Below are 24,107 nucleotides of genomic sequence, written 5' to 3' on the forward strand. Positions count from 1 at the left end.
CATGCTGGGTGAGAAAAATATCTTGGTCAAATGCCTACTTTGTATAAAAAAATGGGAAAAGTTGTCTTTTGCCAAGATATTTCTCTCACCCAGCATGGGTATATGTAAAATGACACCCCAAAACACATTCCCCAACTTCTCCTGAGTACGGCGATACCAGATGTGTGACACTTTTTTGATGCCAAGGTGGGCAAAGGGGCACATATTCCAAAGTGCACCTTTCGGATTTCACCGGTCATTTTTTACAGATTTTGATTGCAAAGTACTTCTCACACATATGGGCCCCTAAATTGCCAGGGCAGTATAACTACGCCACAAGTGACCCCATTTTAGAAAGAAGACACCCCAAGGTATTCCGTGAGGGGCATGGCGAGTTCCTAGAATTTTTTATTTTTTGTCGCAAGTTAGTGGAATATGAGACTTTGTAAGGAAAAAAGAGAAAAAAAAAAAATCATCATTTTCCGCTAACTTGTGACAAAAAAAAAAAATTCTAGGAACTCGCAGTGCCCCTCACGGAATACCTTGGGGTGTCTTCTTTCCAAAATGGGGTCACTTGTGGCGTAGTTATACTGCCCTGGCAATTTAGGGGCCCAAATGTGTGAGAAGTACCTTGCAATCAAAATGTGTAAAAAATTGCCTGCAAAATCCGAAAGGTGCACTTTGGAATATGTGCCCCTTTGCCCACCTTGGCAGCAAAAAAGTGTGACACATCTGGTATCGCCGTACTCAGGAGAAGTTAAGGAATGTGTTTTGGGGTGTCATTTTACATATACCCATGCTGGGTGAGAGAAATATCTTGGTCAAATGACAACTTTCCATTTTTATAAAATGGCAAAGTTGGCATTTGACCAAGATATTTCTCTCACCCAGCATGGGTATATGTAAAATGACACCCCAAAACACATTCCCCAACTTCTCCTGAGTACGGCGATACCAGATGTGTGACACTTTATTGCAGCCTAGGTGGGCAAAGGGGCACATATTCCAAAGTGCACCTTTCGGGTTTCGCCGGTCATTTTTTACACATTTTGATTGCAAAGTTCTTCTCACACATTAGGGCCCCTAAATTGCCAGGGCAGTATAACTACGCCACAAGTGACCCCATTTTGGAAAGAAGACACCCCAAGGTATTCTGTGAGGGGCACAGCGAGTTCCTAGAATTTTTTATTTTTTGTCGCAAGTTAGTGGAATATGGAACTTTGTAAGAAAAAAAAAAAAAGAAAAAATCATCATCATTTTCCGCTAACTTGTGACAAAAAATAAAAAGTTCTATGAACTCACTATGCCCATCAGCGAATACCTTAGGGTGTCTACTTTCCGAAATGGGGTCATTTGTGGGGGTTTTCTACTGTTTGGGCATTGTAGATCCTCAGGAATCATGACAGGTGCTCAGAAAATCAGAGCCGTTTCAAAAAGCGGAAATTCACATTTTTGTACCATAGTGTGTAAACGCTATAACTTTTACCCAAACCATTTTTTTTTTTGCCCAAACATTTTTTTTTATCAAAGACATGTAGAACAAAAAATTTGGCGAAAAATTTATATATGGATGTCGTTTTTTTTGCAAAATTTTACAGCTGAAAGTGAAAAATGTCATTTTTTTGCAAAAAAATCGTTACATTTTGATTAATAACAAAAAAAGTAAAAATGTCAGCAGCAATAAAATACCACCAAATGAAAGCTCTATTAGTGAGCAGAAAAGGAGGTAAAATTCATTTGGGTGGTAAGTTGCATGACCGAGCGATAAACGGTGAAAGGAGTGTAGTGCCGAAGTGTAAAAAGTGCTCTGGTCATGAAGGGGGTTTCAGCTAGCGGGGCTCAAGTGGTTAAAAATCTTGTGTCTTAAAGCGAGAGGCACAAACAACCTCCCAGGAGGACAAATATCAGGAGCCTCTGACTGGGCTACCTGAACCTCTGCCTCTAATTCAGGATAAAGAGCAGAGACCACCACACCTTCAGCCAAAATGGGACCCGGGTCTTCAAAATTCCCACCTCCCGGAAAACAATGTGACAAGGCATCCGCCTTCACATTCTTAACCCCAGGGCGGAACGTGACAACAAAATTAAACCTGGAAAAGAACAAAGACCATCTGGCCTGTCTCGGGTTCAGACGCTTGGCTGACTCCAAGTAGGCCAGATTCTTATGGTCAGTAAACACGGTAATAGGGTGTCTGGCTCCCTCTAGCCAATGGCGCCATTCCTCAAAAGCCAATTTGATGGCCAACAACTCCCTATCTCCCACATTGTAATTTCTCTCTGCGGAGGAGAGTTTCTTCGAGAAAAAGGCACACGGTCGCCATTTGGCAGGAGAGGGACCCTGAGACAAGACCGCACCCACACCCACCTCAGAAGCATCAACCTCAACTATGAAGGGTAGAGAAATATCAGGTTGTACCAAGATGGGAGCGGAAGCAAAACTCTCCTTGATATTAGAAAAGGCCTTACGCGCCTCTACCGACCAGGAGGAAAAATCTACCCCCTTTCTAGTCATATCAGTGAGTGGTTTAACAACAGAGGAATAATTCAAAATAAACTTTCTGTAATAATTGGCAAAGCCCAAAAAACGCATCAGCGCCTTCTGGTTCTCAGGAAGCTCCCACTCAAGCACAGCGCGGACCTTCTCGGGGTCCATGCGAAAACCAGAAGCAGAGAGAAGAAACCCCAGAAATTGAATTTCTGGAACCGCAAACACACATTTCTCCAGTTTAGCGTACAATTTATTCTCCCGCAGGATGAGCAAGACCTGTCGTAAGTGTTCCCTATGAGTTTTGAAATCAGGAGAAAAAATCAAAATGTCATCCAGATACACTAATACAAATTTCCCCATTAAATGATAAAAAATGCTGTTCACAAAATGCTGAAAGACGGCTGGAGCATTCATCAAACCAAAAGGCATAACCAAATTCTCAAAATGGCCCTCAGGGGTATTGAAGGCCGTCTTCCATTCGTCTCCTTCTCTGACCCTGACCAGGTTGTATGCCCCTCTTAGATCCAACTTGGAAAAAACTTTAGCCCCAACAATCTGGTTAAACAGGTCCGGGATCCAAGGAAGCGGATAAGGGTCACGAATTGTGATACTGTTCAGCTCCCTGAAATCCAGACATGGTCTTAAAGAACCATCTTTTTTCTTAACAAAGAAAAAACCAGCGGCAACAGGTGACTTCGAGGGTCGTATGTGTCCCTTTCTCAGACACTCAGAGATATAAGCACGCATAGCAACCCTTTCAGGTTGGGAGAGATTGTATAAACGAGATTTAGGCAGCTTGGCGCCTGGGATGAGATTAATAGGGCAATCGTACTCCCTGTGCGGGGGCAAGTCCTGAACACCACTCTCAGAGAAGACATCCGAAAATTCAGAGAGAAAAGATGGTACAGTCTTAGTAGAAACCTCAGAAACAGATGTCGTGAGGCAATTCTCTCTGCAAAAGTCACTCCAACCATTTATTTGCCTCGCTTGCCAATCAATGGTGGGGTTATGTTTAGTGAGCCAGGGTAGCCCCAACACTAGAGGAGCAGGCAACCCGCTAAGGACGAAACATGACACATCCTCAACATGAGCATCACTCACAATCAAACGGATATTGTGAACTATGCCCTTTAATGATTTCTGAGAAAGTGGAGCGGAATCAATAGCAAAAACAGGTATATCCTTTCCCAAAGTGCATACCTGGAAACCATGAGTTATAGCAAATTGATTATCAATGAGATTGACAGCTGCTCCACTATCTACAAAAATCTCACAAAAAATGTTCTTGCTCTCTAGCGCCACCCTGGCAGGTAGGACAAAACGGGAACTACAAGCAAACGGAAAACCTTCATTTTCTGCATCAACCTTGCCAATGGTAACAGATGGAACATTTTTAAAGGATTTTTTCCTTTTTGTTTCTTTATTACTCTCAAATAAACTGCCTGAATCTCCTAGAGGGACAAACATTTGCCAAATAATTTATACCTCCACAACAGAAACAAACCTTCCCATGAGGGCTGAATCTTCTATTGTTAGAGGCAATCAAACCCAGCTGCATGGGCTCCTGCTCAGAAGGGGTTGACAGCAACTGAGACCACTGTGCACAGAATGAGACCGCCATACTGTCCTGGGATTGAGTATGACAGGAAGGAGTGATCTCTCCTCTCTCTCTAAGACGCCTGTCAATACGAACGGCCCGAGACATGGCAGAGTCCAAGGAGGTACGCCTCTCATAAAAGGCAAATGCATCTTTCAATCTCTCTGAAAGACCATGGCAAAATTGACTTGGGAGTGCAGCATCATTCCAACCAGTATCAGCTGCCCATCTCCGAAATTCTGAACAGTATATCCCTGCGGATTGTTTACCCTGACATAAAAGACATAGTCTAGACTCAGCCAGAGCAACACGATCCGGATCATCATATATCTGACCCAGGGCTAAAAAGAATTCATCCACTGAACGGAGGGGCCGTGTCCCCACCGGCAGCGAAAAGGCCCAGGACTGAGCGTTATCCCTGAGCAGCGATATGATGATCCCCACCCTCCGTTCCTCATCACCAGAGGAATGGGGAAGTAGGCGAAAATGAAGTTTGCAAGCCTCTCTAAAACGCACAAAATTCTCACTACCCCCAGAGAACGTATCCGGGAGCGAGATCTTAGGCTCAGAACAAGCTCCATGAACGTAAGCTGAACCGGTCACTTGAAACTGAGAAAGAGTCTTACGGAGATCTGCTACCTCCAATGAAAGACCCTGCATGCGTTCAGTCAAAAGTGAAACCAGATCCATGCTTGAGATGGTTTTGGCGGTTTATAATGTCACGGAAGGTGTGCAGGAAACTAGAAAACACAAAATGAATATACGACTGACTGGATCCAAAACTAAGGAACAAAAAGGGAGAGCCCTGCATCAGACCTGGCTCTCTCCCTGACTGCTCAGCCTATGCGAAAATCCCAATGGTAGATGATCGCATATCCTCGTACCTTGACTGTATAACACCTGAACACCCTATAATAGTGAGGGGACATGACCACCGGCTCCCTACACTAGATACGGAGGGAGTCAGGGTCACCTGAGATCCAGCAAACAGAAAAACACAAATAAATGAACAAAACTTATCTTGTAGAAGACTGAGAAGTAGGAACAGCATGCACACACTCCAGGAAGTTGTATAAACCGCAAAGTGATGCACTATAGGAAAAGGATTTAAAGGGATGCAATCAGTGCAACTACATGACAGCTGAGAGAGGCTAACGAGATGAGAAAATGAAAGCAAAACAAAGGAACCTCAAGGAGGAGGTTCTAGACGTCTGTCAGAGCTTCTCAGATGTCTGGTGCTGACAGCATGATGGAGGCAACATGATGCTTTGTAGCTACTTTTCTGCAGCTGAAACTGGGGCTTTAGTAAAGGTGGTGGAAATTATGAGCCTTTACTAAAAAGCTGAAGATAAAGAGGAATTTCTCATTTCATCATGACCATGACCCAAAGCATACCTCCACATCAAGAAAAGAAAAGTTTCGCCAGATGAAGATCAAAGTTTTTGATTGGCCCACCAGAGGCCAGACCTGCACCCAATTAAAAAGCTGTGGGTTGACCTGAAGAGGGCTGTACACAGGAGATGCCCTCGCAGTCTGAAAGATTTGGAGCGTGGGCAAAGATTTCCTAGTCTAGATATGCCATGCTGATAGAATCCTACCCAAAAAGACTAAATGGTGTCATAAATTCAAAGGGTACTTCAGCAAAGTATTAGTTTAAGGGTCTGCATGTGCAATACCTTAGATAGAAAATTTGCAAATTGTTTGGTTTATAATGCAATGGTAATGTTTTACTTATGTCATGTACTGTTGCACCAGCAGATGAATGGCACTAGGAATGGAGCTAACCAGTCCACCCACCCTCCCCCCTTGATAGGATTGGGCTGGTCCGACTTCCTGTCAGTAGAGAGAGCTAGCTAGGCTAGTGAGGAGACAGGGGGCACGTCTATCAGCCCATGTCCCTAAGGGCCTTAGGGCTAGGAATCCATCTTCACTGAGAAGATCACTGCTCCAGAGTGACAGAATGGTCCAAGGATCGCAGAATCCATCAAATCTATGGCGTTCCAGATAGCAGATACAATCAGCTCTACAGAAACCGCTACAAGGTGGGGGGACACCCAGACACCCATCACCCCACGGCTGGATAGGCAAATATATAAGCCAGCATTACTTAGTGGACATCAACAGTCGTAGGTGCCAGCTTTACAGTAGTAAAGAAGAATCAGGAGAGCGAGACTTTGTCAGCTAGCATATTTCTGGGTGGCATCTAACCAGCCACCTCATCATCTGGTGACAGAGACTGAACCTTGTATTTATTATTGCAGGATGTAACCCAAGTTATTTTTTGCACTCAGTAAATAAAGCTGTTGTTTTCTTATGCCTGCCTGGTTTCTTCAATCCACTTTTACACTGCATCCAGCCCTAGGGAGCGATGGCCTAAGGGAGCACACCGTGACACAACATCTCATTGTGGAAACTACCTCTCCTCTGCACCTGTTCCTCTGGAGCTCGCTGCACCTATATTTATTTTAGTTCATTATTTTTTATTTTTCCCCATTGAATTGTACAGATTATAGATGATATTAAAAGTGGAAAAAGTTCAGAAATGATATTTCTTTGTCTGATTATTTAGATGACAAAAACCTAGCATTTTAACAGGGTTTGTAGATTTTTTATATCCACTTGTATAAATTGAGATTCGTGACTCATACTATGCAAATCTGAGGAACAAAGAATAATTTTGCTGGCAGTGAGATTATATCACTTTCTTAATCTTGTGTGAAGATGTAGGTATAAATAGTAGATTACGGCACCATTCAGATGACTTTGACAATTTTTTTTATTTTATGTATACAGGTTTTTAATTTCATATTTGAGCAGAAGTGGCCTTTGTTATTTCCTTTGAACATATTTATAGGGAAGCTGCCAGGAGGTTCTTGTTGCCTATCCTGGGGCAGCATGAAAAGCTAACAGTCTTCCTCATTACCTGTCTCTTATTCTGAAACATGGCAGGATGTAAGAGAAAACATAATTTATAATGAGTTGGGCATGGGGAGAAGTGTCCACTGGGTGGCTCCCCGCTGGCTTCTCCCTACATGACTTGATTTATAGATTTCTCCCTATACACATATAGGGAGAGACTCGTCAGTGAAGCTGAGCAACTCAGGAAAAAGCCATCAGGGAGCTGGTCGGGAGTCACTTCTCCCTGTGCCTGGCTCCCTGGAAGGCTGCAGCATTTCACAGTAAAATATAGATCTTTCTTAATAGGGAAGCCTGTCAGTATTTCTTGCTACCCATGGTTAGGGTACATTGAATTTCCTGACAGGTTACTTTAATATGTGCCATTAATAAGTAGATCCAGTACTTGCCATGCATAATGTTTTTAATGATATTGTGGATAATGTAAATAAACCACCTGCAGAACATCTTAAAACATCTGGCTGGTCCACATATAAGTTTGCAGAGGAATTTCTGAACTGCAATCATGCAGTTAAAGGAGAGGGAAGTCGTTTGTCAGACTGGAATCCCCATACAGAAGGCAGAGATGGTGCTCAATGAGTGCCTTGTATACAGTTTAGGAAGTGGCAGTGCCAGGTAGCTGCAGGAACTGCTGGGTCTTAGCATACCCAGATTATCGCTGCAGTCTTTAGCAGGAGGCTGTACCACATTTCCCCTGTAATTGGGAATAACATGTCAGCCCCAGATTACAGAGAAACTTAGCAAAAAAAATGTAAAGATAAAATATTCCCTATTGGTCCCTTAAGAGGAGTACAATGTATATGAAAAATAAATACATAAAAAATTAAAAGAAAGAAAACCACAGCTCTATATAGCAAAAGCACTTTGTGATATTCAATTTTTTTAAAAACAGACATATATTTGCTTCTTTATATTTTCACAGATTTCACAAAGAATAAAATATGGTACTAATATAAAAATAGCATAAAAATAAAGCCTAAGGTATAAGAAAAACAAATTTATTTGAACTAAACAAAAAAACTTTTCTAGCGTTCTCTCGTTTACTAAAATATTTGGAAATTATATGCTTGGTCATTAAAGTTTTTTTTTAAATATTGATAACTTATCCTCAGGTTTAGGGCTCATGAAGGCCATGTTTTTTGTCCGCATCTGATCCGCATTTTTTACAGGTCAGATGCAGACCCATTCACTTGACCGGGGCCACAAAAGATGTGTACAGCACACATGTTTGTTTATTCCACTGTGCCCGCAAAAAAATAGAACATGTCCTATACTTGTCCTATATAAGTGAGATGACATTCAGTGTAATGTTGAAGAGAAAGCAGCAGTCGCACGAGTGCCACCTCCTCTCTCTTCCTCTTCTCCACCATGGGCCATAGCCACAATGGACAGGAGGGGATCTCATTGATGTCTATGGGAGAGTTTTTACTAGGCATTCCCTGTGTCCTGTGCACAGGTCAGGAGGGAGTTGATAAGCTGTGATATTACCAATTGTGAATCCAGTGTTATCTGTATATATAGGTGATAAGTGTCATTATAATCCTGCCTGTAATTATAAGAAGATAACTGCAGTAAAGTGACCAGTACAGATGAAGTAGTGGTGCCTATTATTAGGCTTAGTGGTTAGTTCAATAACTGCTGGATTTTAGTTTTTATTGTAAGTAGATATTGACATGGAAAGTTTAAAATAACATTAGCAAAAATTCAGTAAAATATGTTTAACCCCTTAGTGACCTGTTTTGGGCCTTACTGACCAAGCGTTTTTCTTCCTTTTTTCATCGTCGCGTTCCAAGAGCTTTAACTTTTTTATTTTTCCGTCTATATAGCTTTATGAGGGCTTGTTTTTTGCTGGACAAGTTGTAGTTTTTAATGGCACAATTTTGGGGTACACATAACTTTATGATTAACTTTTATTAACTCTTTCTGGTTTAGATGGTAAAAACAGCAATACTGCCACTGCGTTTTTACGTTATAAATTTAACGGCGTTCATTTTTCGGTATAAATAACATAATATTCTGTCTTTTTTTTTTTTTTTTTACGTAGAGGATAATTTATGTGATATTTATGTAGTCTGGGTCGTTATAGATGCGGAAATACCCAAACATATGGGGGATGGTTATTTTTTGCTGTTGAAAAGCGTATTTTCAATGGGAAACAAAAGCTACATTTTTTAATGTAATTTTTTAAATTTGAGAAATGTTTTATTTTTTTATTTTTGTTACCACTTAATAGTTCCACAAGGAGACTATAACAGACAATATTTTGATTGCTTTTAAAATGCAATGCATTATGCTTATAGTGCATTGCATTTTAATGGCAATGCTATTCTAACATTGACCAGCAGGCTGCACCAGAGAAGAATTACTGAAGGCTGGTCGGGGGCCTACATCAGGGCCCTTCCAGCCTTCACACACATCGGAACCCTACAATCGCATTTGCGTAGTGCCTCTGTCAGCACCTCACATGCGGCGGGCGCCAATGTAAAGTGTTAAACAGCCCGGATCGGCATCCCCCCTTCGTCCGGTCTGGGCTGTTAGAGCAGGGCGGTGGCCCAGCCTAAGGCCCCTTAGTGACAGCCGTAAAAAGGCGTATGGGTGTCACTAAGGGGTTAACATAAGAACCTGATTTAAACAATAGGTCATTTTCTTATGACACTTTCCTTTCAAAGTATATAGTTACAATGAGAGTTGACGCAGTCGTTTCCCTTTAATACTTTTCGGCGTACCTTTCAACCTGTGATGTAGCTCCTATGGTTCTTGTATAGATCTTTTTCAATACTGTAAATACAGGAAGAAAAATATGAATACCACCAATGAGTACAAGCTCAAATGTTTGTTTTTTTCTTTCTAGCCAGCAAATAAAATCCTCTCTAGCATCCTTGGAAAGAGCAACCTCCAATTTGCGGGAATGTGTATAACGCTGAATATATCTACGACCAGCTTAAATATGATGACTCCAGATTCAAAACAGGTATGATCATATCACCATATGGATATGGCAAGCAGATAAAGAAAGTCATTGCTACTTATTTATGGGGTTGTCTGACTTATTAAAAAAAACATTCTACTATGCCACCAATTCATAAAATTAGAATCCTGATCCTCCCACTGCTGCAGCCATGACATCATCTTCTTGGCTGCAGTGATGATGTGCCCATATACACTGGACACCGCTGCAGCCAATCGCTGGCCTCAGTGGTATGTAGCTTGTCACATTAGTCTGACGGTGATTGGCTGCAGTGATCATGTGGAGTATATAGACAGGCACATCTTCTCTATAGCTAAACAAACAAAGCCGGCGGGGAGGATCAGAGTGATGGAGCTGGAAGAGGTGGGGGATAAGATGGGGGAGTAATGATTGGTTGCTATGGGCAACTAAGACAGTTTACCTTTACATCAGTTTTGATAAATCTCCCTACTGTTCATGCGAATGCAGAATTATTGTCGAAATCCGGGTATAAATGTGTTGATTTTGTGGAGGTGAAGCCATTTTATCCTTACAGAATATGATATTTGGCCGGTCAGGTAATGACCTCTATTCCTTGAATCTTGCTTGCATGTATTGTATTCCTAAAGCAAATGGAATCAATGAATGAACATGAAATGCCTCTGCAGAATGTGTTGGCTGAGGCTGGCAGTGGTTGCCAGAGCAACAGTTGGAAGATTATTTGTCATGGAGCAGGATAGATGGCAGAGCGCCCAAGTATCAGTGTCTGCAGTACATGTACACAATGAAGAAATGCATTGACTGACATAGTAACGGAGAAGGGCGGGATTGTGAAGCATTGACTGAACGGTGCTTACCATTTGAAGTTACTGCCATGAATGCTACATGCAGTCAGCATGGTGACCGCCTTGGTTTCCAATTGCTGTGGAACTATTTCATATTCCTGGAAATGTCCTAAAGGGAAGCTGTCACCTCTCCCGACATGTCCGTTTCATAATTACTTTCATGCAATAACAATTCTGGAGCATCCATTCTTATTAAAATAGGCTGTGCCATTCCTACTAGATGTTTCTGAATGAGCAGCCAGCAGTCTGCAATATAGGTCCAACTGAGTGTTACCATTTTGGGGGGGGGGGGGGGACTGCATAATCTAACACAATCCAATCAGTGTTGCCAATGTCAGACATGCAGGGACCATGGGTGCACCACCAATGAGGCCTCAGGCAGCACCAGGTAAGGGCAAGAGGGGGGCAGCTGAAGGGAAGGGGTTAGGCCTCTTTCCCATGGGCGTGTGCAAAATGCGGGCAGCAATGCACGAGCACAGTCCGTGGGGCAGCCACAGCGGATCGCGGACCCATTCACTTGAATGGGTCCGCGATCCGGCAGCTCCGCAAAAAGATAGGACATGTTCTATCTTTTTGCGGAACGGAAGTATGGGATGAAACCCCAACGGAAGCACTCCGTAGTGCTTCCGTTGGGGTTTTCGTTATACCTTATCTTTGTGTAAGCTGGTTTTGGCTCACAATCAGTAATGGAAATAACTGATCAAATAACTGAAGTGTGAACTCAGCCTTATAGCAGACTGGTGCCAATTGATTTATAAACTTCTAGTAGGAGTAATAAAGGTATGACACAACATAGACTCCAGTATTTACATGAATGCAACTAGTTATTTGGTCCACAGCCTTGTGCTATTCCCTTTGTGCTCCACATTTACAAATCCGAGCTTCCATAAAAATACTCATATTGCTGCCGGTGGTGCCTATATGAGAGTGGCAGAGGATTTGATTTCTCTGATGTGGCCCGGATTTAGTTCCTAAACCATTCCGTTTATAAAGAGCGATTACTGCAGTAAGCTACATGCACATGGACGTTGTTTGTTTCCGTGTCCGCTCCGTTTTTTTGCGGATAGGATGCGGACACATTCAATTCAACAGGTCCACAAAAAACGCGGACAGCATCAGTATGTCCGTTCCGTTGCCACGAAAAAAAAATAGTGCATGTCCTATTTTTTTCTAGTTTGCGGACAAGGATAGACATTATTACAATGGATCCGCAAAAATAACCGATTCCATACGGAACGTCATCCGTTTTTTTGCGGATCCGCAATTTGCGGACCGCAAAACACATACGGTCGTGTGCATGTAGCTGTATGCTTATATATGGGAATTGATAATATAATTCTGGAGCTTTATTATAATTGTGGTCATCTGGAGTCCTAATTTCACACAAACCCCATTGCCATTCACATTGTGTGGATAACACCCACATTCAGAAATAGAAGGACTCTGCATGATGTAGACACGTAATTAAAAAAAGTGATGTAAACCCAAACCTTAAAGGGGTTGGCCACTTTCTGGTTATCTTCGACCAATGTGTTTGTAAGATGATTATATGGCACTTACTAATATAGACTTTGTTCACCATTTTATATGGCATGCTTCCTTGTGCACAAAATCTTTTGTGATGTCCACACAGAGGTCCTGTCCATAAGATGGCCGCTGATGGAGGGTTATGTGACCGGACAAATCACCTCCATGTGATGCCTCCTTCATTCAAACACACCACACCTGCTCTAAAATCCCAACAGAACAAGTGCAGAAGGCAGGGGCAGTGTATTTGAAGGAAGGAGGCATCGCATAGAAGTGACTTGCCTGGTCACATGACCCGCCATCAGCAGCCATTTTATGGACAGGGCCACTGTGTGGACTGCAGAAAAGACTTTGTAAACAAGGTGGCATACCTTATGAAATATTGAAAATGGTGCAGAATTTCAACAAAGACTATATAAGTAAGTGCCATATAATTGGCACAATAACCATTGGTCAACAATAACCGGAAAGTGGTAAACCCCTTTAAATATAAACACGACCAAGATACTTATTTTTACTGTTTGTTCATTTACAGATTATAGCAAACCACCATATGCAGTCCATTTCCTTTGCATCTGGCGGTGACCCGGTGAGTACCTAACACTTTCTGTTTCACGTAATAACACAAAAGAGAAATGCCCGCATTCCTACCACCACTTACCTAGCTCACACATCCATGTCCATGATGAAATCCGTAATAAGATGGTCAGTGATTCATTAGTGAAGATGCAATAAAGGATCCGTGTTTGCTTCGCGTGTCCGTTTTTGGCTCTCCATGTGTCATCTGTGTTTCACGGACACTGCACAGTTGAAAATTAATTTTCATAGCATCTTCTCCGATTGGTTTGTGAAAGACGGATGGCATCCGTGATGTGTCGATGCTTTTCCCTGACCCATAGACTATAATGGGAGTGATGGATCTGTAAGCGCAGACAAAATAGAGCATGCTTCTGTGCTAAAACCACGGACCAACGGACTGTGCTAAAACACGGATGTGTTAATATGCACATTAAAATGGAGAACATGGACAGCACACATCCGAGAATCCCTGACATGTGAATGAGGCATGAGGCTGGAAACACACAAGCCGTGCTCTTAAGGCCTCTTTCACAGGTCACCACACATATCCATTGATTGTAATGTGTTTATTCACACATTCTGAGCGTGGGTTCAGGCAGAGATCTGGCTGCTCCCCGGCAAATATGCCAAGAATCGTCCGGACATAAACCGCTGCACACATGTTTTTTTCTCCGGCCGCTTCCCGAAATTGTCTGCTAGAGTACCCAGCGGCAGATGTGAAAGTAGACTTACTTGTTTTTCAGGAGAGAATCTATGACATTCTGCTGTGTTAATGACAAGTCCAGATTTTAAATACTAGTGTGGCCAGATCAGATCTATCAGTAGTTAAAATTATATAGATTAGGGATTCCCAACCGGCGGACCTCCAGCTGTTGCAAAACAACAACTCCCAACATGCCCTGATATCTGTAAGCCGCCCGAGAATGCAGGGGAATTGTAGTTTTTCAACAGCTGGAGGGCCACAAGTTGGGCATCCGTGATATAGATTATTCCAAATTCAGAGTAGGATGCTACAGTAAGTTACCAAAGATGCCGTTTTAAAACACATAGGAGACCACAGACTGTTCCATGTGCAGCAGCATGCATGTCACATGAAAGTGAAACATGAGATAATAAACTGAAACATCAAATAAAATCCAAAAGCTATCAAAAAAACTAACCAAAAAAATCTATAACTTTGTTATTTGTCTACTAGGATGCTACAGACTATGTTGCTTATGTGGCAAAAGATCCTGTTAATCGTCGAGGTAAGATCTATAAAAGTTTATCTAAGTTTATAAGGTTTATTAAAACCTACTGTAAACCCTAAAACTATTTTTTTCTAATATACTTTATTTTTTGTTTTCCATGCGATATAGGCACTTGAAATTCAGGTAGCTATAGCGCTTTGCATTCTATACTTGCGTACATTGCTGTGTATGGGACTCTGGACACTCTCCCTGCGGCCGCACTGAGCGCTGTACCGGCAGGAGCTGCATAGCACATCGCTGCTCCTGTCTGTACCAGCACTGCTCTTCTATAGTCTGCTGTAGATATGCTATGTGAGGCTTTAGCAGAGTGGACGCAGGCAGAGGAGCGATGTGCTATGCTGAGCTCCTGCCCTGCACTCGCTCTTCCCGCTCTGCTAGACCCTGCACAATGCAAGTTTTTAGCAGAGCAGAACGAGGGGGGCAGGAGCTCCATAGCACCTTGCTCCTCTGGCTGCACATGCTCTGCTAAAGCCTGGGATAGAACATCTGTGCCAGGCTTTAGGACAGCAGCGCTGGTACAGAAAGGAGCAGTGATGTGCTATGGAGCTCCCGCCTGTACAGCGCTCAGTGCGGCCATAGGGGAATCCACACTCCCATACACAGCAGTGCTATAGGCATCTGAACTTCAAGTATCTATATCGCATGGAAAAAAAAAAAAAAAGTATATTAGAAACATTCATTTTAGGGCATTTACAGTAGAAGTTTAGGTACACTTTAAAGGGAGTCTGTCACCTCCATATGGCCATATACAGTGCTTACATGGCTCTGTAGCACACCTATACAGGATTGTAACGGTACCTTTGTTCTTTTCTTTAGACTTGCACCAGCAGGAAAAACGAAGTTTATTTCATATGCAAATGAGCACTCGCAAGTGCCCAGGGGCGGCATTCAGTGTGTAGGTGCCCAGGCTGCTCTACCTTCTTTTCACTTTACTCCTCCCCAGTCTCTTCCTTTGGCCGCCCTCCAAGTCTCTTGCCTCATTGATAGGGCCGGACTTGGAGGGCGGGCAAAGGAAGAGGCTGAGGAGGAGTAAAGTGAGAAGAAGGCAGAGCAGCCTGGGCACCTACACACTGAACACCTGCCCCTGGGCACTTGCCAGTGCTAATTTGCATATGAATTAAACTTCGTTTTTCCTGCTGGTGCAAGTCTAAAGACAAAGAACAAAGGTACCGTTACAAACCTGTACAGGTGTGCTACAGAGCCATGTGAGCACTGTATATGGCCATATGGAGGTGACAGACTCCCTTTAAGATAAATTTACGTTAGTGTTGATATTAGAGGGTTAGCACATACTTGCTTATTAATATATGACTTCATTTTTCCCCAGCTTGTCACATTCTGGAATGTAGTGATGGACTGGCTCAAGATGTCATCAGCACTATAGGCCAAGCATTTGAACTCCGATTCAAACAATATTTGCAGTGCCCTTCTAAGATGCCTGCATTTCCTGACAGGTAATTTTAAAGGGGATATTCCATAAATTTCTTCAAACTTTTTAGAAGGTGAAGATATTCTTGCTTTATTCAAAATACTGTATGCTGTACAACGTGTTTTGGGGATTACACTTCCGCCTTATCACTTATTATTATTTTTTTATATTATTGATCTGAATCATTGATTTGAAATCATCTTCTAATATATAAAGCTGAGTGTATGTGTGTATGTACTGTATGTCCGCTTTTACTCCAGGTTTCCATAACAACCCAGCCATTTATCTTCACTGCTATAGATGAGCTGTAAAGGAAATCTGTCACCAGGATAATCGCTATTGAAGTAAAGCCGTGGCCTAATAGCACTTAGTACGTTACTTCAAGATGTGCCTTTGTTCTAGCAATGGATGTTTTTATCCTCTGAAAATCCAGTTTATTTGGTATGCAAATTAGCCAGTAAGGTGCCCAGAGGGGCGTCACTCTTGCAGGAAGGAGCCCAGACATGCCCCCTGCCACAATGTCTCCACCCTCAAAAGATGAACTTAAAACTCCGCCCCCAGGTCCCACTAAGCCACGCCCCTGGTCTGGTTAGACCACGCCCCTTCACACTCCTCAGCCGACGGGGATTGAAAAAATGAAGGTAAAAATCAACTTCTGTCAGCTGCAGGGGTCGGAGGGAGGGTGACTTTCTCCCTGCAGCTCACACTTAAACAGAACAGTGCTGCTGTCTTAGAGTGAGCTGTTCAAAAGGACATGCTCCAGATCCAGTTAGGCCATGCCCCCTCCCACTCCTCAGCCGACAGGGATTGAAAAAATGAAGTTAAAAATCTACTTCTGTCAGCTGCAGAGGTGGGAGGGAGGGGGACTTTCTCCCTGCAGCTCACACTCAGACAGCACAGTGCTGCTGTCTTAATGTCTTAGAGTGAGCTGTTTAAAAGGACACTCCCCAGATCCAGTTGGGACATGCCCCCTCCAACTCCTCAGCCGACAAGTATTGAAAAAATGAAGTTAAAAATCAACTTCTAGGTCCCGGTAAGCCACGCCCAGATCTGGTTAGGCCATGGCCCTTCCCACTCCTCAGCCAACAAGGATTGAAAAACTTAAGTTAAAAATAAACTTCTGTCAGCTGCAGGGGTGGGAGGGACGGTGACTTTCCTCCTGCAGCTCACACTCAGACAGCACAGTGCTGCTGTCTGAGAGTGAGCGGTTCAAAAGGACATCCTTGTGTCCATCCAAGCCCTGCGCCAGACGGAGGACAGGGAGTCTGAAAGTCGGACTGTCCAGGCTAAAACTGGAACTCTGGCCACCCTAGGAGCAGGCTGCTGTGGAGGCTACAGTTGGGGGGATGGTCCGCTATGGAGGTCAGTGTTAAGGGGCAGATGTTTGTAAAAGCAACTGTTAAGGGGGCGGGCCCCTATGGAGGTCACTGTCAAGGGGGTGGTGTGCTGTGAAACTCACTGTTAAAGGGGAAGGCTGCTTTAAAGGTCAAAGCTAAGGGGGTGGGCTGCTGTGGAGGTCCAATTTTAAGGGACAGTGCACTGTGGGGGGTCAGTGTTAAGGGGTGGGTGCTGTGGAGGTTATGTTAAGGGGGCGGGGTGCTGTAGATGTGTTGATATCTTTTAACGACATACACAAACATTAAATGAAATAGATTAAATATACCGGAGCGAAGCTGGGTCCTTCAGCTAGTTTCTTATATTAATCTTTTTATTATATCTAATGCCCCTATACGTCCTTGTAGTGTTCAGTTGCCATGGGTAATATACCATGTGACTGGCCCTATGTCACATGACCACCTCTCCTTTTGATATCTAAGTGTACCCAGCCTAACACAAATATATGAAACAGCAGACCATGTGACCAGCTTTGGGTCTCCTCCATGAAACTAGAGTCTTCTCATCTTAATACTAGTATATAAAGCAGTGGCCCCTTCAGTTACATTATTTGGCTTGCAAAGTCACATAACATGTTTTGCTTTGTTTTCCATCTCAGTTTGATATCTTACATCAATTTTAAACAAAGGAAGTTTGTGTGGTATTAAAATGATGTGCTTGTGTAAAGCAATTTATATTGTGGTGATTGTTTTTGATTATTTTTGACAATTGCTCATGGTGGGTGGTCTCAAACAGACTTTGTTTTAGGTGTATATATATTTATATACAGTCAGGTCCATAAATATTGGGACATCTACACAATTCTAACATTTTTAGCTCTATACACCACATGAAAAAAACAAGATGTGCTTTAACTGCAGACTGTCAGCTTTAATTTAGGCCCCATGCACACAGCCGTGTTTCACAGCCCTGTGCGGGCCGTGGAACCGCGGCCTGGATCTCTCCTGAGAGCAGGAGCGCACGGCGTCACTGGTTGCTATGACGCCGTGCGCTCCCTGCTGCCGCCGCAATACAGTAATACACTGGTATGATCTATACCAGTGTATTACTGTACTGTGCCGGCAGCAGGGAGCGCACGGCGTCATAGCAACCAGTGACGCCGTGCGCTCCTGCTCTCAGGAGGGATCCAGGCCGCGGTTCCACGGCCCGCACATGGCTGTGAAACACGGCCGTGTGCATGGGGCCTTAAGGGGAATTTACATCCAAATCAGGTGAACTCTCAAGATGAGATCCAAAGAGCTGTCACTGTCAGCGAAGCAAGCCATCATTAGGCTGAAAAAACAAAACAAACCTATCAAAGAGATAGAAAAAACATTAGGCGTGGCCAAGACAACTGTTTGGAACATTCTTAAAAAGAAGGAATGCATCGGTGAGCTCAGCAACACCAAAAGACCCGGAAGACCACGGAAAACAACTGTGGTGGATGACTGAATAATTATTTCCCTGGTAAAGAAAACACCCTTCATAACTTGGCCAGATCAAGAACACTCTACAGGAGGTAGGTGTATGTGTGTCAAAGTCAACAATCAAGAGAAGAAGACTTCACCAGAGTGAATACAGAGGGTTCACCACAAGATGTAAACCATTGGTGAGCCTCAAAAACAGGAACCCAGATTATAGTTTGCCAAACGACATCTAAAAAAGCCTTCACAGTTCTGGAACAACATCCTATGGACAGATGAGACCAAGATCAACTTGTACCAGAGTGATGGGAAGAGCAGAGTATGGAAAAGGAAAGGAATTGCTCATGATCCTAAGCATACCACCTCATCAGTAAAACATGGTGGTGGTAGTGTCATGGCATGGGCATGTATGGCTGCCAATGGAACTGGTTTTCTTGTATTTATTGATGATGTGACTGCTGACAAAAGCAGCAGGATGAATTCTGAAGTGTTTTGGGCAATATTATCTGCTCATATTCAGCCAAATGCTTCAGAACTCATTGGACTGCGCTTCACAGTGCAGATGGACAATGACCCAAAGCATACTGCAAAAGCAACCAAAGATTTTTTTAAGGGAAAGAAGTGGAATGTTATGCAATGGCCAAGTCAATCACCTGACCTGAATCCGATTGAGCATGCATTTCACTTGCTGAAGACAAAACTGAAGGGAAAATGCCCCAAGAACAAGCAGGAACTGAAGACAGTTGCAGTAGAGGCCTGGCAGAGCATCACCAGGGATGAAACCCAGCGTCTGGTGATGTCTATGCGTTCCAGACTTCCGGCTGTAATTGACTGCAAAGGATTTCCAACCAAGTATTAAAAAGTGAAAGTTTGATTTATTATTATTATTATTATTATGTCCCATTACTTTTGGTCCCTTAACAAGTGGAAGGAACATATGCAAACTGTTGTAATTCATACACCGTTCACCTATTTGGATGTAAATACCACCAAATTAAAGCTGACAGTCTGCAGTTAAAGCACATCTTGTTAGTTTCATTTTAAATCCATTGTGGTGGTGTATAGAGCCAAAAATGTTAGAATTGTGTCGATGTCCCAATATTTATGGACCTGACTATATATATATATATATATATATATATGTATATATGTATTGTACCTGATGAAGGGGAAATGTAAACCCTGAAACACGTTGTACTATTTTGAATGACGCAAGAGTATCTTCATCTTCTAAGAAGCTGGAAGTGGTCCTTCGCGCCATGGCAGGGTCCCCGCAAATCAGCTGTTTGAAGATGCAGAGTTTGTGAAAGCCCTGAGCATTTTTTAAATTATTGCATTGTACTCATTTTGAGCTAAAAATCATTTTTAAATTGGTCTTTATTAAAAATATGGAACCCTTTTTTCTGTAGAGCCTTGTGTTTCTCTAGTAGCAGGATATAAATTTTCTCTCTTTTCCGTCAGCCATCTATGTTATGTTATAAATACTCATCATAGCTCAGTTCTTACTGATAAGAATGTGGCTTAAATAAGTGTTTATGACCTTTTAGTAAATTACAGATTAGGGTTATTAGATGACACAGCTAGATAAACAGTTATCCCTTTGTGACAAAACAGCACAATATTTTAAAAAAAGAATGATTGAAAAAAAGATTTTTAGCCCAAATTGAGTAAAATGCAATCATAAAAAAATAGCCTTTGATGGTGTTAATATCCTTTAAGGCTCAAGCAGGCAGCTGTAATATGGCTGTGCTTTGTATAAAACAGAAATAAGGCTGAGTATAAGAGTATGTATGTATTTCTGTGTGCCTTCATATGGAAGCATGCAACCTTTTTTTTTTACTTCTTGGCCTTTTGACTAAAATTGAGTGTAGTATCTGCTCTTTTCAGTGGTTAGAGTTTTAGCCACTGGCATTGAACAAGTACAATACACAAGGAATGCACAAGGAGTGGAATCTTGTGTAACTGATGGCTACTTGTAGGTGGCCTAGACTCTTTAGATCAAAGCCATGAGCTGAGTTGTTTGAAAGCCCAAGATACAAAAGTGCTCCAGGAGTGGTGACCATGAGGCGCCTAAACTAACTAAGATGAGAACAAATGTCCAGGCCATAACTGCACACATTTACTTTTATTTCACTATGTGTTCACTTTCCACATTTGTTTGTCTTGTGGATCTTTCAGGATGTAGTGCCCAGGTCTAGAGGGTGTGTGCCCTTAGGATCTTTACCCCCTGCAACCCATTGGCCCCTTTCTTCTCTGGAACCTAAACCTCAACTGGGGCTCCTGGCGAACACTTGGTGTGGCAGTCCAGGTGGAAGCCGCAGCTTGACCGGGCTCTTCCTAAGCTTTGGTGTAGGATGGCTACCTTTCTCTGACTAACAAACAGAGGAAATGGCGTGGTGTTAAACAGGCAGGAAGTGCTCAAACCCATATGCAGTTGTGCATGTGTATACAGGGGAGCAGATCCTGCACTTGTGGCCCGTTGCTAACGGCGATCCCCAGCAAAAAGACATACATTGGAGGATGCCCGCAGCGGACCATAAGTACCACAATAAACATCCTACACAAGATAGCAATTATGTGGATTTGATAACCAATATAACATTTGCAAAGGCAGGTGCACTCTGCGGTCTTACTAAACACTCATACTGATGTTAAAATTGAGAGATTAGCCAACATGTCCTTTGCAAATATTATTATACCTTTCTCTGACCCTTGCAGGGCCTTTAGGCTCTGAGAAATGGGAATTGGTTTATGGGGGCTCCTCTCTTACAGATAGGACTTGCTATAGGCTGCACTTTTTTGCACTTGAGTGAAGAAAGTCACGATATTGGTCTGTCAAAAAAGAAGGATAAAGAGGAAAATGTAATGTATATAAGAAACCTAACAATATTTTTATTGCATGTATATTGCAATAATACTTCATTTGAATTTCCCTATTCATTGCAGAGTAATTCTTTGTTGGATAACCCTTTTAAAGCACAGAATATACATTTCCATTGTGCCTTTGGCAGCATTTTGAATCATTTTACACATTTACAGTTTTCATCACTCTAAGGCCCCATTTACACGACCATAAAGGCTCCGTGTCCATATTGCGGACCGCAAACGGCGGGGCCGCAATCTACGGACACCAGCCGTGTGCACTCCGTGGCGTGGATCCATTGACTTGAATGGGTCCTCAATCCGCAAGATACAACCGAATATAGGACATATCCTATCTTTTGCAGAACAGAGGCACAATGGAAGCACTACAAAGCGCTTCCGTGGGCTTTTGGGCATTCAAGTCAATGGGTCAAGTGAATGGGTCCACATCCGCACCACAGAGTTCACACGGCTATTTGCGGTCTGCAGCAATGGCACAGATCCCTTACGTTCGTCTGAGTGAGCCCTTAAAGGGGTATTTTGGTAACGTAACAACATTTTAAAAAAACTGCATTAAGGCTGCAAGCTATGCCCCAACCAAAAACCATACCTATACATATAACCAGAGCTTCGATTTACCTTGCAATCCATTTGTCTAGCTCCTGTGTGAGCCTGCAGCACACTGAAAGTATCATGGGTTTTGATCTTCCCTCACAAAACTACAATCCCCACAATCCCTAGTTTTCCTGCTGTGAGTGTTAATGTTTACTGATTGGCTGCCTGATATTAGTCCGGTCACGCCCCCTCTACTCAGTAATCACCAGCACACTAACACGCCCTTTGTTTCACAAGACATTTAGCTATAGAATTGATAGCAACACACTGAGCATGCTCGACCTAACAAAGGCTCAGAACTACAGGTCGATGCCATGGTAATTTATGAGGAAACACAGTGGGTAGCAGAGGAAGAAAACTACTTTTATAACTACTGAACGGTAAATATGTGAAATTGACATTATATTAGATAATTATTGATGACAAATTAGTCTAAGACATAAGTTATATTTATGGTAACCGGAATACCCTCTAAGTTGATGTGCTGCAGTTGTTGAAAGTTGTGTACAAGGTTTAAAGGGAATATGTCAGCAGTTATGTGGAGTTTTTATTATCCGGGGTAGCGTGAATATGAACTTTTATTCTGCTAGTTTAGCATGGTCAATACTATAAAAGGGAGAGATTACCTTTAATGGTATAGTAGGATTATAATAACAACAGTATGATGTGTTCTTATATTTACTAATTACTGTTTTCTAATACTTGCCACAGAATACATTAAAGGGAACCTGTCACCGGGATTTTGTGTATAGAGCTGAGGACATGGGTTGGTAGATGGCCGCTAGCACATCCACCATACCCAGTCCCCATAGCTCTGTGTGCTTTTATTGTGTAAAAAAAAAACAACGATTTGATACATATGCAAATTAACCTGAGATGAGTCCGGTCCCTGAGATGAGTCAAGGACAGGACTTATCTTAGGTTAATTTGCATATGTATCAAATCGTTTTTCCCCCCACAATAAAAGCACACAGAGCTATGGGGACTGCGTATTGCGAATGTGCTAGCGGCCATCTAGCAACCCATGTCCTCAGCTCTATACACAAAATCCCGGTGACAGGTTCCCTTTAAGTTTTAGGCATCTTCATACAGTAGTTTTAACTTTAATTTCTACAATAAAGCAAAGCAGCATGTATGTACATTCATCATAAAAATTGGGTTTATTTTTCAGAATGCAAAGCTTAGATGACCCATTATGGGTAGATGAAGATGGGGCTTCAACAGAACCTCAATATTACAACAGTATTCCAAATAAAATGCCACCTCCAGGAGGGATTATTGATGAGAGACTTAGAGCTCAGCATCCAAATCAAGGAGATAACTCCCAGGTATAAACCATAAGCCATAAAGTAATTCCACATATGGGTTTAGCTTTTCCGAAAGGGTTTCAGCTGCTTAGTCTGTTTCTTTGATACTCCATGTAGTACACTATGTTGGAGCTATTCTCCAGATGCTGGAAAATGCCTCCATAACATGTCATCTACTAGTGTATGACAACTTTAACATGAAACCTGAAGCATACAGAGGTAAGTAGGCCCCACAAAAATATACAGTTGCCCTATTACAACCTTTACATGTTTTATTTTTAACCGTGTAATTTTGTGTGCTACTTTTTATTATGCCTATTGTTTTCTACACCCCAGTATAAATCTTATGGGCATTTGAATAAAAACCTGCATGGGGATAGTTTACTGCATGTATATTTTGAATAAATGTGAATGGTCATTATTAATATAGAAAGCATCACATGTGCAATAGGTTTCACTGAAATCTCTACAAATCCAAGCCTAACAATAAGGGTGCCTTCACACACTGTGGATTTTGTTGCAGAAATTTCCATGACTGAAAATCAGTTTGAAATATGCTACAGAGATCCATGTGCTTTCCGCCCCATTTAAATGAATGGAACAGATTTTCGGTTGCTGAAATTTCTGCAACAAAATCCAGTGTGTAAAGGCACCTTAACCCCTTCAGGACCCTGCCATTTTTCACCTTAAGGACCAGGCAATTTTTAGAAAATCTGACGTGTCACTTTATAAAAGGTAAAATACAATAATCTGCAGCACTCGCCAGTGTGGAAAATCAGAGTGGCGATTTAGTCACAAATCAGCATGGGACAAGCGACGTTTCGACCTTCATTGGTTTTTCACTTTAAGTGGTGATAACTTTAAAACGCTTTTACTTATCCAAGCCATTCTGAGATTGTTTTATCGTCACATATTGTACTTCATGACAGTGGTAAATTTTAATCAAAATATTTCATTTTTATTTATCA

The 24,107-nt window shown here is 42.3% G+C and overlaps 1 protein-coding gene across 1 annotated transcript in view; it reads left to right on the forward strand.

Moving 5' to 3' along the window:
• Positions 1–24,107, forward strand: part of SHC3 (SHC adaptor protein 3) — a 224,178-nt gene that overhangs the window by 115,798 nt on the left and 84,273 nt on the right. Inside the window, exons 4-8 of the mRNA XM_044287510.1 lie at positions 9,832–9,951; positions 12,835–12,888; positions 14,074–14,125; positions 15,456–15,582; positions 23,004–23,160. Of these exons, the coding sequence (XP_044143445.1) occupies positions 9,832–9,951; positions 12,835–12,888; positions 14,074–14,125; positions 15,456–15,582; positions 23,004–23,160 (510 nt within the window). The remainder of the gene's footprint in view (positions 1–9,831; positions 9,952–12,834; positions 12,889–14,073; positions 14,126–15,455; positions 15,583–23,003; positions 23,161–24,107) is intronic.

This window comes from Bufo gargarizans, chromosome 1 (assembly GCF_014858855.1).
Source record: "Bufo gargarizans isolate SCDJY-AF-19 chromosome 1, ASM1485885v1, whole genome shotgun sequence".
Lineage (NCBI taxonomy): Eukaryota > Metazoa > Chordata > Amphibia > Anura > Bufonidae > Bufo > Bufo gargarizans.